Source organism: Rhinolophus hipposideros (genome assembly GCF_964194185.1).
Source record: "Rhinolophus hipposideros genome assembly, chromosome: X".
In the NCBI taxonomy this organism is placed as follows: Eukaryota; Metazoa; Chordata; class Mammalia; order Chiroptera; family Rhinolophidae; genus Rhinolophus; species Rhinolophus hipposideros.
Window position 1 is genome coordinate 51,629,977 of NC_138046.1, and position 17,953 is coordinate 51,647,929.

Consider the following 17,953-nt stretch of genomic DNA (forward strand, 5'->3'; position numbering starts at 1 on the left):
AATCAAAATATCATGTTCAAATAATGTTATAATTTATTTTACACATAAAACGGTGGTTTTCAAATTCTAGCAACTTAAAATAGCTTTTTGTTTTAGATCCAAAGTTGTGCTAAGGACAAGAGCTGTACCAGATGACTTATGATTGTCTAGTAGCATACATATAAAGGTTTGTTGAGTTTCCGATTTGAACTGAATTTTCTTATTCTAACTTTTGATTAACACATTGATCAGAAAAGTACCAATTTAATGGTTAGATCAGGATTCATTATTTTCAGATTTTATTCCTCAAACAAAGGTAATTTGTCACTTAAAATGGTTTTAAACCCTCTGTGAGTTCTTACATGTTTGAAGAAATTGGAGGTTTTCCCAAAAATCCTTAACTATATGCATGCAAAAATAAATGATTCTAAAGATGCAGTGCAAAGTGTCATCACCCCATAGTGAAACAAATTTCCATTAAAAGTCAGTTCTTTCAAACTGGACTTACAGCCACGTGAGGATTATATTTAACCATTTAGTAAAGATTTCAGAAGCTTCTGGCTTCTCTATTGACAAACTACCTCTCTCTCTCACGCCCTCCATTCCTCCCTCCTTATCTTTCTGTCTTTCTCCCCTTTATTCTTTATTTGTTTCATTATACTCCTCCTCCTTTCAGGAACATTTATCCTCCATCAAACTATTCTAGTCTAATATTTTTACTGTTCATATGCATTTGGTTCTCTATCTAGAATAACTTCTGTAGTCACCAAGCCTCAGAGACATATAGACGAATCTTAAGTTATTCAGATTTCCCAGATCTGCAGTCCTGCGTTGGTCAGGAAGAAAAAAATATCCTGGCTGATGACTGGCCTGATGAAGATGAATAGGCAGTTTTCTTCATGTTGCCATCTGGGTGCTACCTATTAGGCATTCCGGCCAGTAATATTTATCTCTTTTGTAAATGAAGGATGATGAAATCTTAGTGACAACCAATATATCATATATTCAGTTTTTGTATTTAATTATTCATAAGAATATTACTCATTAAACATAACAGTATTCACTGTATGAAATAGAACCATTTTGCTCTGCTTTTATGACTATTTGTCAGTCTCCTAAGAAAAAGTTAAATCCCAAAATCAATGTGATGTCATGAAACATTTTCAATATCTGCAAGCAAAAAGAATGAAAATAAAATTGTACATCATTGTGGAAAGGAATTCCTTCCTATTTTAATGATATGATTATTGCAAATAAACAAGACAGCCAAAATCAGTCTCTTTGTAGAAGCCTGTGGATTTGTTAAGCCTATGACAAGGGAACAAATATGTAGTATCCCAAATTAACCATACGCCTACAGAAAATGTAATACTTCAGGAAACAGAAGCTTCTATGAGATCATCTGAAAGAGGAAAAAAAATTATACATACCTACTGAAGATGGTATGTCTTTCCACACTTCAAGGATCTTCTTGAAGAGTTGTTCATTTGCTTCCATAGACAGGTCTTCAGCATTAAAGGTGAGCATCATGCCAATTCCCAAGGAATTAGGTAAAATGATGATATTCTGTGGTATAATGATTTCCAGGGGTTGGAATTATGTTTCATAAGGATTTATATGTCCAACATTTTATCACTACTAATTTAATTGAATCAGATTGGTTGAGCAATAAAGATCAAAAAGGGGTTCAAAGTACAGGGAAGAAGAAAGAATTCTATCTCAATATTAAACAGTATGGTATCGAACCCTTAAAAAGAGCCTTGCTTATGTCATAAAGTAATCACTGTTTAGTATTCTCCTTTATATTTAGGAGAAATCTTTTCTTGAAAATACAGAGATATATTTCCAACACTGAGAAATTCATTAAAATTTCACAAAGTATTACGTAGAATGATAGAAGAAACATTACGTGTTTCAGAGTTTGATTTCAGTACATTAATGAATACTTTAGTAATGAATGTGTGAATACAGTAAAAAATACACAATCACTGGTTATCAGAAATAAAAAAAATAATTTAAAAATAGCTTGAGCTTGAAATTTTTACAAGGTGCAGCTTTATAATATTCTTCACTGCTTGAAATATGTTGCCCTCCCTTTAGAAAAAAATATAGGATTTCTTATCCAATTTATGTAATCTTAAAACACCGTCAATATACAAATTTGGAGACATATTAGGTAACATAATATTAAATACTAAGAAATATCTAAGAATTTCTAAATTTCATGATGCATAAAACAATGTGAAAAAATTTGCTTAAACTGCAGTTATCGCCATGTTAATACTATTTCCCTGAGAAATGAACAATTATATTCCTCTATCATTTCTCCTAATTAGCAAGTTACGGGAAAAAAAAGGTCAGAAACTATACTTGCCAAACCCAGAGTACTCAGGCTAAGTGCTTGAGGCCATGTCTCAGCAACAACAATCCTTAACACTAAAATGGGGATCCAGAGGTGAAAAGCAATTTTTATGCGTTCCCTGGGCACTCGCATGAGCAACTGAATCAGAAAAGAGATGAAGGAAGAGAGAAAAAGAAATTGCAAGAAAGAAGGTTGTCTCAAAAAAAATCTATTTAGAATAAAGGTGGACTTCTGTAAATCCAGGCAGCCTGAGAGGTAATTCTCTTGCCTCTCAGATGGTTCCTGAAGTAACCAGATATTCTTTAACACATGTGGCTACTTTGTAGCATTATAGCTTTTCTAATCTAGCAGTTTTGAAAAAGTATCATTTTTAGTATATGTTGTTTCAGAAGACACTCTTCCCTTATATTAGAGTCTGTTCTCTTTTAATGGGTCAAGACACTAGGGTGTTTAGCTAAAAATACAATTTTTGAATATACTGAAGGTATCCTAATTAGGTCAGACAATTTAAAAAGAAAAAAAACTCACCTTCTCTCCTTGCTTCCACAATAATTTCCTGATTGCTTCAAAAGGAAATAATTCTCCTTGCTTAGTAATCAAGTGGAACACAGGGTTTAATCTTTCTGAATAACTTTTGAAATAAATGTAAACTTGGAGCAATGCTGCAATGGTCAATACTGCACTAGCTTCAAAATAAAGCTGTCTCACATAACATTCAAAAATAAGATGCAGGAAGCTATGAGACACTCCAACTGAAGAATACTATAATACTTACATTAAAATTAAACTGATTTCTAAGTGTCTTTGGCTTGGCTTGGTTCAGTATTTTCTACATTATGAACAGGGTGATTTCTATATAATCATAGGTGACAACTGAGTGATCAGTTAATTATATTGTTAATTATATTGTTACTATGACCAAACTTTTTTAAATGACTCCACTAATGATTTTACAATGGCTCTATGTAATTGTCAGAGATGTATGAGATAATCCTGCAAGTTATGCAAAATATCACATTAGTGATTTAAAAGTACAAAATGTTCTCTCTTGGACTTTTGTATAATGTTAAACTGCTAAAATTTTAGTTGTTGACAAACAGGAATTAAGAAAGGATAAAATCGATTTGTTGTTTCAACCCTTCCTTTTAAATATAATTTTCAATAGGAAAACATGATTGCCACCAATAAATTTGAGACACAGGCAGAATTATATTTTGTATGGTGTGTGGGGGATGGGTAGTACTATATTATGTTTCAGCTCTTTATAGAAATGATGCATACAGTATTTTTACAAATAACCATTTCTTAGATGTGTCATATTTTCATTATTTATAATTATTTAAGAGTTGAGATGCATTAGCTTTATAATGCTGAATTCCTTGATCAGAAATTTTAAGTATAGTTGATATTATAAGAGAACACTTTATGATCATTTCCTATATATCACAGTTCAAGTACTATAACATGGATAAAGGGAGATGTACATAAAAATGCTGCAATCCTGGTGTATTTTTAAAGAATCTGCTAATAAATTATGGGGTGCAGGAGGATTAAAGCAAGGAATGCAAAGTCATATGCCTATTAGTGGAAGTCATTATAAATACATAAAGGTGAATGGATACAAGATGCATAGCATACTCCATGTAAAAGGAGGCAGGCACAAAGCAGTTCCATTGATAACGGCTAGTTGGTAACGTGTGCCTGGTGTTGTCAGATCTTTTGTTTATCAACCGAAGTCCCGATTAAGTGTAAACTCTACTCATTTAAGAACACACAAAAAGCACTGTGCCAGACCAACACTATTTATCTGTAGCACAGAATCAGCTGTCTGGACTATGAAGCCATTAGTGATTTTTGTTTATGCATTTTACTTTCTGGCACTCTAGACTTACCTTTTAGGTCTCAGTTCTAGTATAGCTATTGATAATCATATTTTTAATCTTTAAGAGTTTTGACAGTTGTTGAAAACTCAAATTGTGGTAAACAATAATTTCCAGGGATCTTACGTTATTTGGCAGGGTCACATCAGACATAACCTCAGATTCTGCATCAATGATGTGATATCCATCTGCTGAGCTGAAGAAAATCTTTAGTCTTTTTTCAGAACCAATAGCCAGGTCAACTGTCACTGGCTTATGACCAAATGTTGGAAATACCTGTAAACATAAAACCAAATAGAGCGAAAAGGCCAAAAATGACACTCTAAGGCAAAAATTCCCCTGCCCTTTTGTTTAACAGGTTTATAAAACCCAGATGATTTTTAAAAAATTACACCATGTATTTAGAAACTTATATATTACAACTATTATTAGGTCTGGTACTACAATAAGAACATACTTATATTCAGGTTCTCAATAATATTGACTTTCCCTTCAAAGCCCAAATCTCTAATAATCATAAGAGACTTGTATGGCCCTGAACCCTGTTTGCTGTTTTTAAATTCCTTGCCTTGAGCTTCAGCAAATGAAGGAGCTCATCTGGTCTCTTAAAACGGTTCGCTGGATCAGCTGCCTGTATTTTTGCCAGTATTCGTATATAGGCTTCATAGGACATGTAGTCTCCTTCAGAGTCTGCTGATTGATCAATGCATACTTGGTGGGGAATGAAAAAGGCCAGACACGTTAACCTACCATAGATTGGATGTACTCTAGGCTCCTATGGTTCCTAGTCCAAGGAAACAAAAAGCCAAACAGGATTCACTGCTAAGTTCAGGTCACAGTAGAGGACTGGGCATCACAGGATTCACCATACTGTAGCCATGAGGTAGGATTCAAGAACTGGAGTGAGGACTTGGACGAGGAACTGTGTATCAGGCTAGACAGAGTGTTGGTACTTATCTTCTTTGCTTTCCAGCTCCATACCAGGCAGCTCTGACCAATCAGCAGACACCCAAGAACAAACCCATATCCAAATACTGACAGCTGACCCAAGGCCCAATTTAGGGAGATCAGATCAGGGATGTGATTTATGTCAGGGAAGGCCCAGATTGTCTGTATAGTAGTCTATGCTAGTTATAAAATAACATATTTATTGTTCAAATAGACATTGACGGGTAGCCGTAAAAATTAGCTCATCTTTATTGTATACATATGATGTTTTGGCATACAATATACACCATGTGAACAGATCTTGACTTAAGACACAAAAGAATTTCATGAATACCTTGCTGAGGTCCATCATGATGTGTCCTTATCAGCACTTTGTAAAAACTTGTCCATGGACCACCTAGTTCAAAATTACCTGGGACATTTGCTAAAGATTCCCAGGCCACACTCCAGACATATTAATTTGGCCTGGGGTTGGGTCTGAGATTCAAACTTTCAACAAACGCTCCAGATGATTCTTATGCATGTCCCAGATTAAGACTCTATATAATGCTACCAGTTCATTAATCGGTCCTTACTATGGAATAAGTATAATACAATCTTATTTATGTGGAATTCTGAAGCATTATAAAATGATAATACAGGTAAAAAGAGTCCCCAGTTTATGAGATGTGGCTTAAAAAACCATCAGCAACTTAACTGTTTAGGATGCTAAATTGTTACCTTAAGAGGCTGATCCATAGAAGTTCAGTTAAACCATAATAAAGATGGAAATAGTACTGGTAATCCAAATAAGCCTAACCACCATTCCTTGCAATAGTTCTAGAGAAAAATGTGTTTAGAGTTCCAGCTTGGAAGGAATATACACCCACCTTTTCCTCCCCACCCCCATCTATTGTAGCCCTAGTAATTAAAGGCTTTCTCTTCCTTCATTCTTCTATCATTGGGTTCCCCCCTCTACCATTGCCACACCTTTCCTTACCTTCCCTCTGCTCTCCACCCCCACCCCCCCGCTCTAAGATTGAACGAGGACTTTCTCAACTTCAAGTCATTGGAGTGGCACCCAAGGCCTGTGTTGGGGCTCTAGAAGAGAAGGTCTCCGTGTTGACTACAGGTATTGGGAGTGAGGAGCTGGTGGGGAGGTCCTCTAAGGGAAGGAAGGGGTCAGGGATTTTCCTCACATTCTCCCTTGCTGTGAAGCCTGTGAATTGTCTAAAAAAAGGGTTAAATGATAATTATTGAGATGGCATATTCAAATTACATTAATTGTAGAAGGTATATATTTCTGCTATTATACACCAAAATATTTTTTGCTTTACAATTTCTCAAAATGAAAAACATATTATCAAAAGGAAAAGGAGATCACTTACTTTAATAGCAGTGCTTTCATCAAAAGACTTTGGTGCCCAAGCATAAAGGTGAATTGAAGATTTCAAAGCAATTGCAATATATGTTGTTTCTTCATGTTGGACTACAATGATAAAATACAAAGAAGTAACAATGCCACAGAGTTAACAAGAACACTCAAGTATTTGTATTTGTCACAGAAGTCTAATAACCACAGCGTAAGAGCACAGATCACATATTTTTAGAGAAGTTATTTGGTTACAATTTGATGCCCCACCCAAAGGCAACAAAATTATTATACAGTTTAATGGAATGTAAGCATTAGCCTTAAAGAGCACTTTAAGTCATACACTGCAAACTGTAGACCACTGATCAAAGAAACTGAAGAAGACCTAAATAAACGTAAAGACTTCTTTTGTTCATGGATGAGATTTAGCATTGTTAAAGCGCAATACTATCCAAAGTGATCTACATATTCAGTGCCATCTCTCTTAAAATTCCACTGACTTTTAATGCAGAAATGCAAATGCTGATTCTACAATTCACATGGAATTTGAAGAGGCCTCACATGGCCACAACAATCTTTAAAAAGAAAAACAAAGTTGGAGGACTCACACTTCCCAATTTCAAAACTTACTGCAAGCTCCACTAATCAAAACAGTGTAGTACTGACATAAAGACAGGCATATAGATCAATGGAGTAGAGTTGGGACTTTATAAATAAACCCATACATCTATGGTCAATGATGTCAAGATCATTCAACAGAGAAAAAAAATAGTCTCTTCAACAAATGGTACTTGGACAACTGAATATCCACATACAAAAGAGGAAAGTTGGACCCTTTATCTTACATCACACATAAAAAATTAAGACAAAATGTAAGAGCTAAAATTATAAAATTCTTAGAAGTAAATATAGGAATAAATCTTCATGGCAATGGATTCTTATATTTGACACCAAAGGCATAAGTAACAAAAGAAAAAAATGTATTAAATCGTCTTTGAATGCTTGGTAGAATTCACTTGTGAAGTCATCTGTTTGGTTTTTTTGTTTGTTTGTTTTTACTTAAAGATTACAGGAGTGACAATGGTTAGTAAAGTTACATAAGTTTCAAGTGTACAATTCTGTTATACATCATCTATATATGATGATTGTTTCAATTTCCTTGCTGTTAATTAGTCTATTTTGGTTTTCAAGTTCTTGGTGATTCAGTCTAGGAAGGTTATATATTTCTAAGAACTTACCCATTTCTTCCAGGTTATTGAATTTGGTAGTATATAGTCTTTCATAGTATTCTTCATTGATCTCCTGTGTTTCTGTGATATCTGTCATAACTTCTTTCATGATTTTGTTTGTTTGTGTCTTTTCTCTTTTTTGTTTAGTGAGTCTAGCCAGGGGTTGTCAACTTTATTAATCTTTTCAAAGAACTAGCTCTTTGTTGCATTAATTTTTCTACTGCCTTTTAGTTCTTTATTTCATTTAATTCTGCTCTAATTTTTATTATTTCTTTCCCTCTGCTGACTTTGGTCTTCATTTGTTCTAATTTTTCTAGTTCTTTAAGATGTAATGTTAGGTTGCTTATTAGGGATTTTTCTTGTTTCTTGAAATAGGCTTGCAATGATACAAACTTCCTTCTTATTACCACTTTTGCAGCATACCAAAATTTTTGATGTGTTTTATTTTCATTCTCATTTGTTTCTATGTATCTCTTCATCTCTATTTTTTCTTTGACTCAGTCCTTTTTTAGTAACATGTTGTTTAACCTCCACATAATTGAGATTTTTCCCCCAATTTCTTTTCGTAGATGATCTCTATTTTCAAAGTATTGTGGTTGGAGAATATGCTTGGTATGATTTCAATATTCTCAAATTTGTTGAGGCTAATTTTGTTTCCCAACATGTCTTCTATACTTGAGAATGTTACCTGTGCACTAGAGAAGAATGTATAATCTGGTGTTCTTGGAAAGACCCTGTAAATGTTGATTATGTCTATTTTGTTTAACGTATCATTTCAGGCTGATATCTCTTTATTGATTTTCTGTTTGGATGATCTATACCCACTGTGTATTTAGGTCCCCTACTATAAATTGATTTGTCAGTTTCACCATTTCTTCTGTTAGTAGTTGTTTTATATATTTCGGTGCTCCCTGACTGGAAGCATATAGATTGATAAGTGTTATGTCTTCTATGTTTTGTCCCCTTTATCATTATTAAATACCCATCTTTGTCTCTTGCTACCATTTTTCAACTCTTCCAAAAAATTAAAGAAGAGGCAATGTTTCCTAATTCATTTTATGAGATCAACACTACCCTGATACAAAAACTTGGTAAGCATAACACACACACACAAAAACAAACAAACAAACAAACAAAAAACAAAAAAAAAACTACAGACCAATATCTCTGATGATAACAGATATAAAAATCCTAAACAAAATACTAGCAAATCGAATAAAACAATACATTAATAAGATTATACATCATGAGCAATTTGGGTTCCATCCAGGGGTATAGGGTTAGTTCAACATATGGAAATTGAACAATGTGGTACATTACATAAACAAAATAAAGGATAAAAATTGTATCAATAGATGCAGAAAAAGCATTTGACAAGATACAAATTCCATTTATAATTAAAACACTTAATAAAATGGGCATAGAAGGAAAGTACCTCAACACAATATACCATATACAACAAACTCTCAGCTAATATCACACTTAATAGTGAAAAACTAAAAGCTTTTCCTCTAAGATCAGGAACAAGACAGAAATGCCCTGTGTCACCACTGTTATTCAACGTAGTATTGGAAGTCCTAGCCACAGCTATCAGGCAAGAGAAGGAAATGAAAGGCATCCCATTGGGAATGAAGAAGCCAAATTGTCACGTTTTACAGACGACATGATTCTTTATAGAGAAAATCCTAAAGACTCCACCAAAAAACGATTAAAAACAATAAACAAATACAGTAAACTTGCAGGATACAAAATCAATTTACAAAAGTACATTGTGTTCCTATAGACTAACAATGAAATTTCAGAAAAAAGAAATGAAAAAAGCCCATTCATTCTACAATTACAAAATTAAAATAAAACACTTAGGATAAACTTAATGAAGGATATGAAGGACCTACACACTGAAAACTATAGGACATTATTAAAAGAAATTAAAGAAGACACAAAGAAATGGAAAGATATTCTGTGTTCATGGATTGGAAGAAACAATATAGTTAAAAACTGCAATATTATAGATGATGTATTACAGAATTGTACACCTGAAACCTATGTAACTTTACTAACAATTGTAACCCTAATAAACTATAATTTGAAAAATGGTAATATTATGCAAAGCAATACACAGATTTAATGCAACCCCCAGAAAAATCTTAATGACATTTTTTTAAAGAAATAGAGCAAAACATCATCAAATTTGTATGGAATCACAGAAGATCCCCAATAGACAAAGCATTCCTGAGAAAAAAAAAAACAAGGCCAGAAGTATCATACTTCCTGACTTCAGAGTATTCTATAAAGCAACAATAATCAAAACAGCACGGGACTGTCAGAAAAACAGACATACAGACCAATGGAACAGGACTGAGCACTCAGAAATAAAACCACATATCTATGAGCAAGTAATTTTTAAAAACAGGAGTTAAAAACATACAATGGAGGTAAGAAAGCCTCTTCAGTAAACGGTTCTGGGAAAATTGGAAAGCCACATGCAAAATAATGAAAATAGACTGCTATCTGTCACCGTATACCAAAATTAACTCTAAATGGATTAAAGAGCTAAATATAAGACAGGAAACAAAATATCACATAGACAAAAAGACAGGCACTAAACTTATGGACCTTGGTCTTAGAGAGGATTTTATGAATTTGACTCCAAAGGCAAGGGAATTGAAAGCAAAAATAAAGGAATAGGACTATATCAAACTAAAAAGCTTCTCTACAGCAAAAGAAACCATCATCAAAACAAAGAGGCAACCAACCAAATGGGAGAAGATATTTGCAAGCAATGTCTCTGATAAAGAGCTAATACCCAAAATACATAAAGAATTCCGACAACTCAATAATGAAAAAAGCAAACAATCCCATTTAAAAAAAATGGGCAGAGGATCTGAACAGACAGTTCTCCCAAAAAGACATACAAATGGCCAACAAATATATGAAAAGATGCTCAACTTCACTAGCTGTTAGGGAAATTAAAATCAAAACCGCAGTGAGATACCACCTCACATCTTTTAGAATGGCTATCATCAACAAGACAATTAATAACAAGTGTTGGAGAGGTTGTGGAGAAAAAGGAGCCCTCATAAACTGCTGGTGGGGATATAAATTGGTACAGCCACTATGGAAAACAGTATGGTAGTTCTTCAAAAATTTAAGAATAGAGTTACTGTATGATCCAGCAATCCCTCTTTTGGATATCTACACAAAAAATCTGAAAACATTTATCCATAAAGATATATGTACCCTTATGTTCACTGTAGCATTATTTAAGACAGGGAAACAACAAAAGTGTCCTTTCATAGATGATTGGATAAAGAAGCTGTGGTACATATGTACAATGGAATATTACTCAGCCATAAGAAAAGATGAAATACTGCCATTTGTGACAACATGGATGGATCTTGAGACTACCATGCTAAGCGAAATAAGTCAGGCAGAAACAGTTGAGAACCATATGATTTCACTCATATGTGGTGGAATATGTAACGGAAAGCAACAAACGAACAAGATAAATAAGCAAAAACTCATAGATAAAGACACCAGTTTAATGGTTACCAGAGGGTTACCAAGAGGGAGGGGGAATGTAGGAGAGGGTAAAGGGGGCCAAATATATGGTGATGGAAGGAGATTTGATTTGGGGTGTTGAACACACAATGCAATATATAAATGATGTATTATGGAATTGTACACTTGAAACCTACATAATTTTATTAACCAGTGTCATCCCAATTAACTTAATTAATATTTAAAAAAATAAAAAAAAATGTAGATAAACCAGATTTTATCAAAATTGAAATGTTTGTGCATGAAAGGACACTGTTAGAGAAGTGAAAAGGCAACCTATGGAATGAGAGAAAATCTTTGCAAATCATTTATCTAATAGGGGTCTAGTATAAAACGATTGCTTAAGATTCAACAACAAGAAGACAAATAACCCAAGGAAGATACACAAATGGCCATTAAACACTGACAAAGATGTTCAATGACAGTAGCCATCAGAGAAATTCAAATTATAACAATGAGATGCATGCAACATTTCACCCACTTGAATGCTAGAATCAAAAGACAGACAATTGCAAGTGTTAACAAGGATGAAAAGAAAATGGAGCTTTCATACTTATGGCAATGTAAAATGGTGCAGACACTGGAAAACTGTCTGAAAGTTCTATCCAAGAGAAAGAAATCTTTTATTCTCATGTATAAAAACATGTATGAAAATGTTCATACCATCATTATTCCTAACAGCTAATAAGTGGAATGAGTGTAAAAGTATAAATAACAGATACATTAAAAAAATGGATAAACCGAAGGTGATATATCTATAAAGTGCAATACTAGTCAACAATAAAAAGGAAGCACTGATACATGTTGCACAGGCTACACAATGGATGAACCTTGAAAATATGTTAAGTGACAGAAGCCTGTCACAAAAGACCTCATAATGTGAGATTCCATTTAAATACATTGTCCAGAAGAGACAAATCTATAGCAAAAGAAAGTAGATCAGTGGTTACTGTGGACCCTGAGAAAGAAGATATCTACTGAGAAGGGTACCTGGTGGCTAAGTGGGCTGAAATTTAAAAGCAGAGCCTAGCAGCCATTTCTAAATAGGGGCCTCTTACATAAACCATACTTCAGGGAGAAGCCTGCACTCAACTGCCTGCCTCCCACAGTCAACTGCCTGTCTACTCTGTTTCTGTTAGCTGAGCTAGCTCTTATAAAGGAGTTCCTGGAATTGTATTTCAACCAATAGGACTGAGGCTTTCCTCATCCAATCCAAACTGTGCAGCTATATCCCCAACAACATCTTCACCAACTCATCAGAGTGCCCCATTGTGACTAACCAGGACAATGACCTTCAGACCAATCAAACTATGAGGATTTGAAGTCCTCATTTGCATGAAGATGAACCAATCAGGGACCAGGGGTGGGGACTTCTGCCTACTATATAAGTCAGCTCCCCTCTGTCTTAGACAGTGCACTTTCCTTTTCCATGGAAGAGTAAAGCCTATGTTTCCCAACTAGATCTGAAACACCAAATACATCTCACTAGAATAGAGTGGAACAGACCAGCACAACACAGAATGTTGTGCACCGGTCTGGAGAAGTGGAGCAGACCAGACAAGACCAAAGCAGAGCTGTCTAGCCTGAGAGGGGCCTCACCACAAGGCCAACTCACAGCCAAGCTGTTTCACAGCCTTGCTGCTTCATACTTGAGCTATAATACTTTTGAGCTGTTACACAGTTGCACTGTATCACAACTGAGCTGTTTGCATTGAAAACAGTTTCCTTCTTTACCACATCCCTATTAGGGATTCCTATTGGCACTGGAATTGGCACCAACGACCATCAGTTGACATTACCTAGGATTGTGAGGGGAATAATGTGAATGTAAGAGGCACTGAATGTGGAGTGACTGCTAATGGTGGTCGGGAAGATGAAAATTAAATCACGGTGATGGTTGCACAATTCTATAACCATAACCATTTAATTATATACTTTTAAATGGGTACATTTTATGGTATGCAAATTATTTCAATAGAGCTTTTACTTAAAGAGAAAAATGAATAAAATAGTATATGGTTTTCTTTCTAGCTAGACCTTCTGTATCTTATGGGATATATTGTCCTACCTTCTAGATTTATACTTTGTACTAAAACCTCTCTTACTTCACGGGGACATTGCCTCTGTCCTCTCTAGCCAGACTTATCTGAAACCAATATGTAAGGTCTCTCTCTCTCTTCTAGCTTACACTTTTTTTCCTTTGCACTGTTCCCAGATGTTCAAAGAAGCATGATTAACTTGAAACCTATATAATTTTACTAACCATTGCCACCCCAATAAATCTCATAAAAATAAATAAAATAAACCCCCAATAAGCGAAGTAATTCTACTGTTTCATCTGTCAGTAGGACAAATGTTTTTCTTTAATATGAGAACTGGGTTGGGTTTGAATAAGGTCAGCCAGGAAAACTAGACTTAGCTAGTCCTAGCTCTTCCATCTACCAAGAGCACAGATTTGCAAGATGGTTATCTTTGTAAACTCTCTCTTATTGAACTAAAAAATTTGCAAGTTGGTAGGAAACAATTCTCCTATATGAATTCCTGGGTTAACATCTGGGGATGTCATTCACTTCTGGCTACCACATTTACATAATATGACTTGAAGGAAAGTGGTGATACATGAAACTAGAAGAAAGTAGTATATTTAATGTCTAATTTGGGTGTTCATTTCTCTCTTCAATGGTGTATGTGTACATATGTACACACATATGGAAACCTATCATAGGAAAACCTCTTTATATGCAGAACAGACATTGTCAGTCAGAATAGAAATATACTGATGCAACTCATATTATGTGATTCTAGCTATCTCTTACCTGTATCGTTAGTTCTGTCTGATGGGGCAACTAGTGAAGAAGAAGAAAAATGAAGGCCTAGAATAGGGGGATTTGCTTCAGAAACAGAACAGAATGGGATAACATTATTTCCCAATTGTTAACAGATGAAAGCAAGATTCTGAAACTCTGGAGTCATTACTCCATTTCACAGTGGATGGTTGTGAGGAGACAGGGGATATGAAAACACTCTAATAAGACAGGAAATATTTAGCAGTTATATTCATGAATCTGGACAGTGGGAGTGACAGCCAGCAGATCATAGAAGAATTTTCCTTTTGATTCATCGTAAAGTTTCCTGGTCAGTATCAAGAGGGGTTTTGCAATTAAAAATAAAAAGAATTATTATGTGATTTTATTTATTGCTGTTTCAAAGAAAGATGTCATACGAATCACTATTCAGGTTACAGAAGATACATCAAGGATATTTATATAGTTGAAGTTAATAAAGAGACCGGAAAATAATATCAGTTCATCTGGATTAATTAGAGTGACTGGGGAGAAAAGAAACGAGAGAAAGTAAACCAAATTTAACTTCAATAGCTATTTAAATCAATCAATATTTTCCTCAATAACAGCCATAACTGTGGCATAAAAGACCTGGAAGATGTTTCAATAAAATTCACTCATTTTTGTATATGAAGTTACATTTTTTTTCTTTCTCTACTTTCCTTTCACAACAATGTACTTCACCAAATGAAGGGAAGCAAAATTTGTCAACCTATATTCAACATGAAATGGGACTTACGAACACTGAAGTGCTCACAGCCTGTCAACTTATCAATAGCTTTGCAGGCTTCCTCTGTCTTTAGCATTTCCTCTTGTCTTCTTTTACTTTCTGGATCATTATTCAAAATCTTGTTCCTCAACCAGGTCAAATGATACACCCGAAGTCTGTTCTTACGTCCTGATAGATAAAAAAGAGAGTGTTTCAATTCAGTCTAGTTTGCATATGTTAGAAGAATAAAAAAGTAAAGGTATTTTGCCTTTTAAAGAATTTTTTTTTGCTAAAGTTAAAGGCACTTACACACACTTTCTTTTACATAAACTTAAGGGTAACCACTCAAAAAACATCCAGAACTGAAATATATACTGTAATAAAAGAAGAAACAAAGGGAAACATCATGGAATACCACCACACAGAAATAATAGACAAAAACAAAAAAGGCAAAGAAAGAATGCAGACACAGCCTTAACAGAAAATTAAAGATAGAATGACAGGAAATCCTCACATGTCAATAATCACCCTAAATGTATATGCACTGAATTCACTAATAAAAAGGCAGAGAGTAGTAGATTGGATCAAAAACTAAACCCAACCATATGCTGTCTCCAAGAGACACATCTCAGCTACAAGGACAAGCATAGACTCAAAGTGAAAGGTGGACATTGACATTTCTAGCAAATGGTATCCAGAGAAAATCAGGTGTAGCCATAATGATATCGGATGAAACAGACTTTAGGGTGAAAAGGATAAGAAGAGACAAAGATGGACATTTCAAAATGGTAAAGGGGACTATAAACAAGATGACATAACAGTCATCAATATTTATGACCACAATCAGGGAGCACCGCAATATACCAAACAACTACTAACAGAACTAAAGGGAGAAATTGACCAAACACAATTAAACTAGGGGACTTAAATACATAATTGACAGCTATGGATAGATCATCCAAACAGAAAATAACGAAATAGCAGCCCTAAATGAAACATTAGATGAAATGGACATCATTGACATATATAGAGCACTTCATCCTAAAACATCAGACTATACATTCATTTCTAGTGTACATGGAACATTCTCAAGGATAAACCATATATGGGGACATTAAATCAGCCTCAGCAAATTTAAAAAGATTGGAATCATACCAAGCATATTCTCTGATCACAAGGCTTTGAAATTGGATCAACTGCAAAAAGAAGCAGGAAATAAAAACAAATACTTGGAGATTAAACAACATGCTTTGAAAGAACGACAGGGTCAAAGAAGAAATCACAGGAGTGATCAAAAGATACATAGAAACAAATGACAATGAAAATATATCCTACCAAAATTTTTGGGAAGCAGCGAAAGCAGTTTTAAGAAAAAAATTCATATCATTACAGGCCTATCTCAAGAAACAAGAAAAATCCCAAATAAAAATCCTCATATTAAACCTTAAAGAACTAGAAAAAGAAGAACAAGTGAAACCCAAGGTCAGCAGAAGAAAGGAAATAACAAAAATCAGAGCAGAACTAAATGAAATAGAGAACAAAAAGACAATAGAAAAAATTAATGTGACAAAGAGCTGGTTCTTTGAAAAAATTAACAAAATTGACAAACCCTTTGCTAGACTCACTAAGAAAGAAAGAGATAAGACACTAATTAACAAAATCAGAAATGAAAAAGGGGAAGTTATCACAGACACCACAGAAATACAAAGGATCATCCAAGAATACTATGAAGGGCTATATGCCACCAAATTCTATACCCTAGAAGAAATGGACAAGTTCTTAGAAACATATAGCCTTCCAAGAGTGAACCATGAAGAACTGGAAAATCTAAACAGACTGATCACCAGTAACAAAATTGAATCAGTCATCCAAAACCTTCCCAAAAGCACAAGTTCGGGACCAGATGGCTTCCCTAGTGAATTCTACCAAACCTTCAAAGAAGATCCAATACCAATCCTGCTCAAACTCTTCCAAAAAATTTAAGAAGAGACAGCACTCCTAACTCATTTTATGAGGCCAACTTTACCCTGATACCAAAGGCTGGTAAGGACAACACAAAAAAAGGAAACTACAGAGCAATATCTCTGATGAATACAGATGCAAAAATCCTAAACAAAATTCTAGCAAATCGAATACAACAATGTATTAAAAAGATTGTTAATCACAACCAAGTGCGGTTCATCCCTGGGGCACAAGGATGGTTCAACATCCGAACATCCATCAATATGATACATCACATAAAGAAAACAAAGCACAAAAATCATATGATTATATTAATTGATGCATAAAAATCGTTTGACAAGATACAACATCCATTTATGATTAAACACTTAATAAAATAGGTATATAAGTGATATACCTTAACATAATAAAGGACATATATGACAAGCCCTCAGCTAATCTCATAATTAATGGTGAAAAACTGAAGCCCTTTACTCTATGTTCAGGAACACGACAGCGCTGTCCCCTATCACCTCTGCTTTTCAACATAGTGTTGAAAGTCCTTGCCAGAGCAATAAGGCAAGAAAAAGAAATAAAAGGCATCCAAATTGGGAATGAAGAAGTTAAATCATCACTCTTTGCACATGACATGATACTGTATATAGAAAACCCTAAAGACGCCACCAAAAAGCTGTTAGAAACAATGAACAAATACAGTTAAGTTGCTGGCTACAAAATCAACGTACAAAAGTCCATTGCATTCCTATATACTAACAATGAAATCTCAGAAAAAGAAATACAAAAAGCAATTCTTTTTGAAATTGCAGCTAAAAGAAATAAATACCTCGGAATAAACTTAACCAAGGATGTGAAGGACCTATATGCTGAAAAGTATAAGACATTTTTGAAAGAAATTGAAGACGACACAAAAATGGAAAGACATTCCGTGCTCATGGATTGGAAGAATCAACATAGTTAAAATGGCCATATTACCCAAAGCAATGTACAGATTTAATGCAATCCCCATCAGAATCCCAATGCCATTTTTTAAAGAAATAGTACAAAAAATGTCAGATTTGTTTGGAACCACAAAAGACCCCGAATAGCCAAAGCAATCTTAAGAAAAAAGAAAAATACTGGAGGTATCATA

The 17,953-nt window shown here is 34.4% G+C and overlaps 1 protein-coding gene across 2 annotated transcripts in view; it reads right to left on the reverse strand.

The window, feature by feature from the left end:
* The window catches only part of NRK (Nik related kinase), a 184,789-nt gene that overhangs the window by 7,413 nt on the left and 159,423 nt on the right, over nucleotides 1-17,953 (reverse strand). The window contains exons 23-27 of one of the 2 annotated variants that reach the window (XM_081043132.1): nucleotides 14,893-15,051; nucleotides 6,533-6,637; nucleotides 4,790-4,932; nucleotides 4,348-4,497; nucleotides 1,410-1,545 (exon numbers count right to left, since the gene is read on the reverse strand). In XM_081043132.1, coding sequence (XP_080899258.1) covers nucleotides 1,410-1,545; nucleotides 4,348-4,497; nucleotides 4,790-4,932; nucleotides 6,533-6,637; nucleotides 14,893-15,051 — 693 coding nt within the window. The remainder of the gene's footprint in view (nucleotides 1-1,409; nucleotides 1,546-4,347; nucleotides 4,498-4,789; nucleotides 4,933-6,532; nucleotides 6,638-14,892; nucleotides 15,052-17,953) is intronic. The other variant, XM_081043133.1, reaches the window with a different exon arrangement.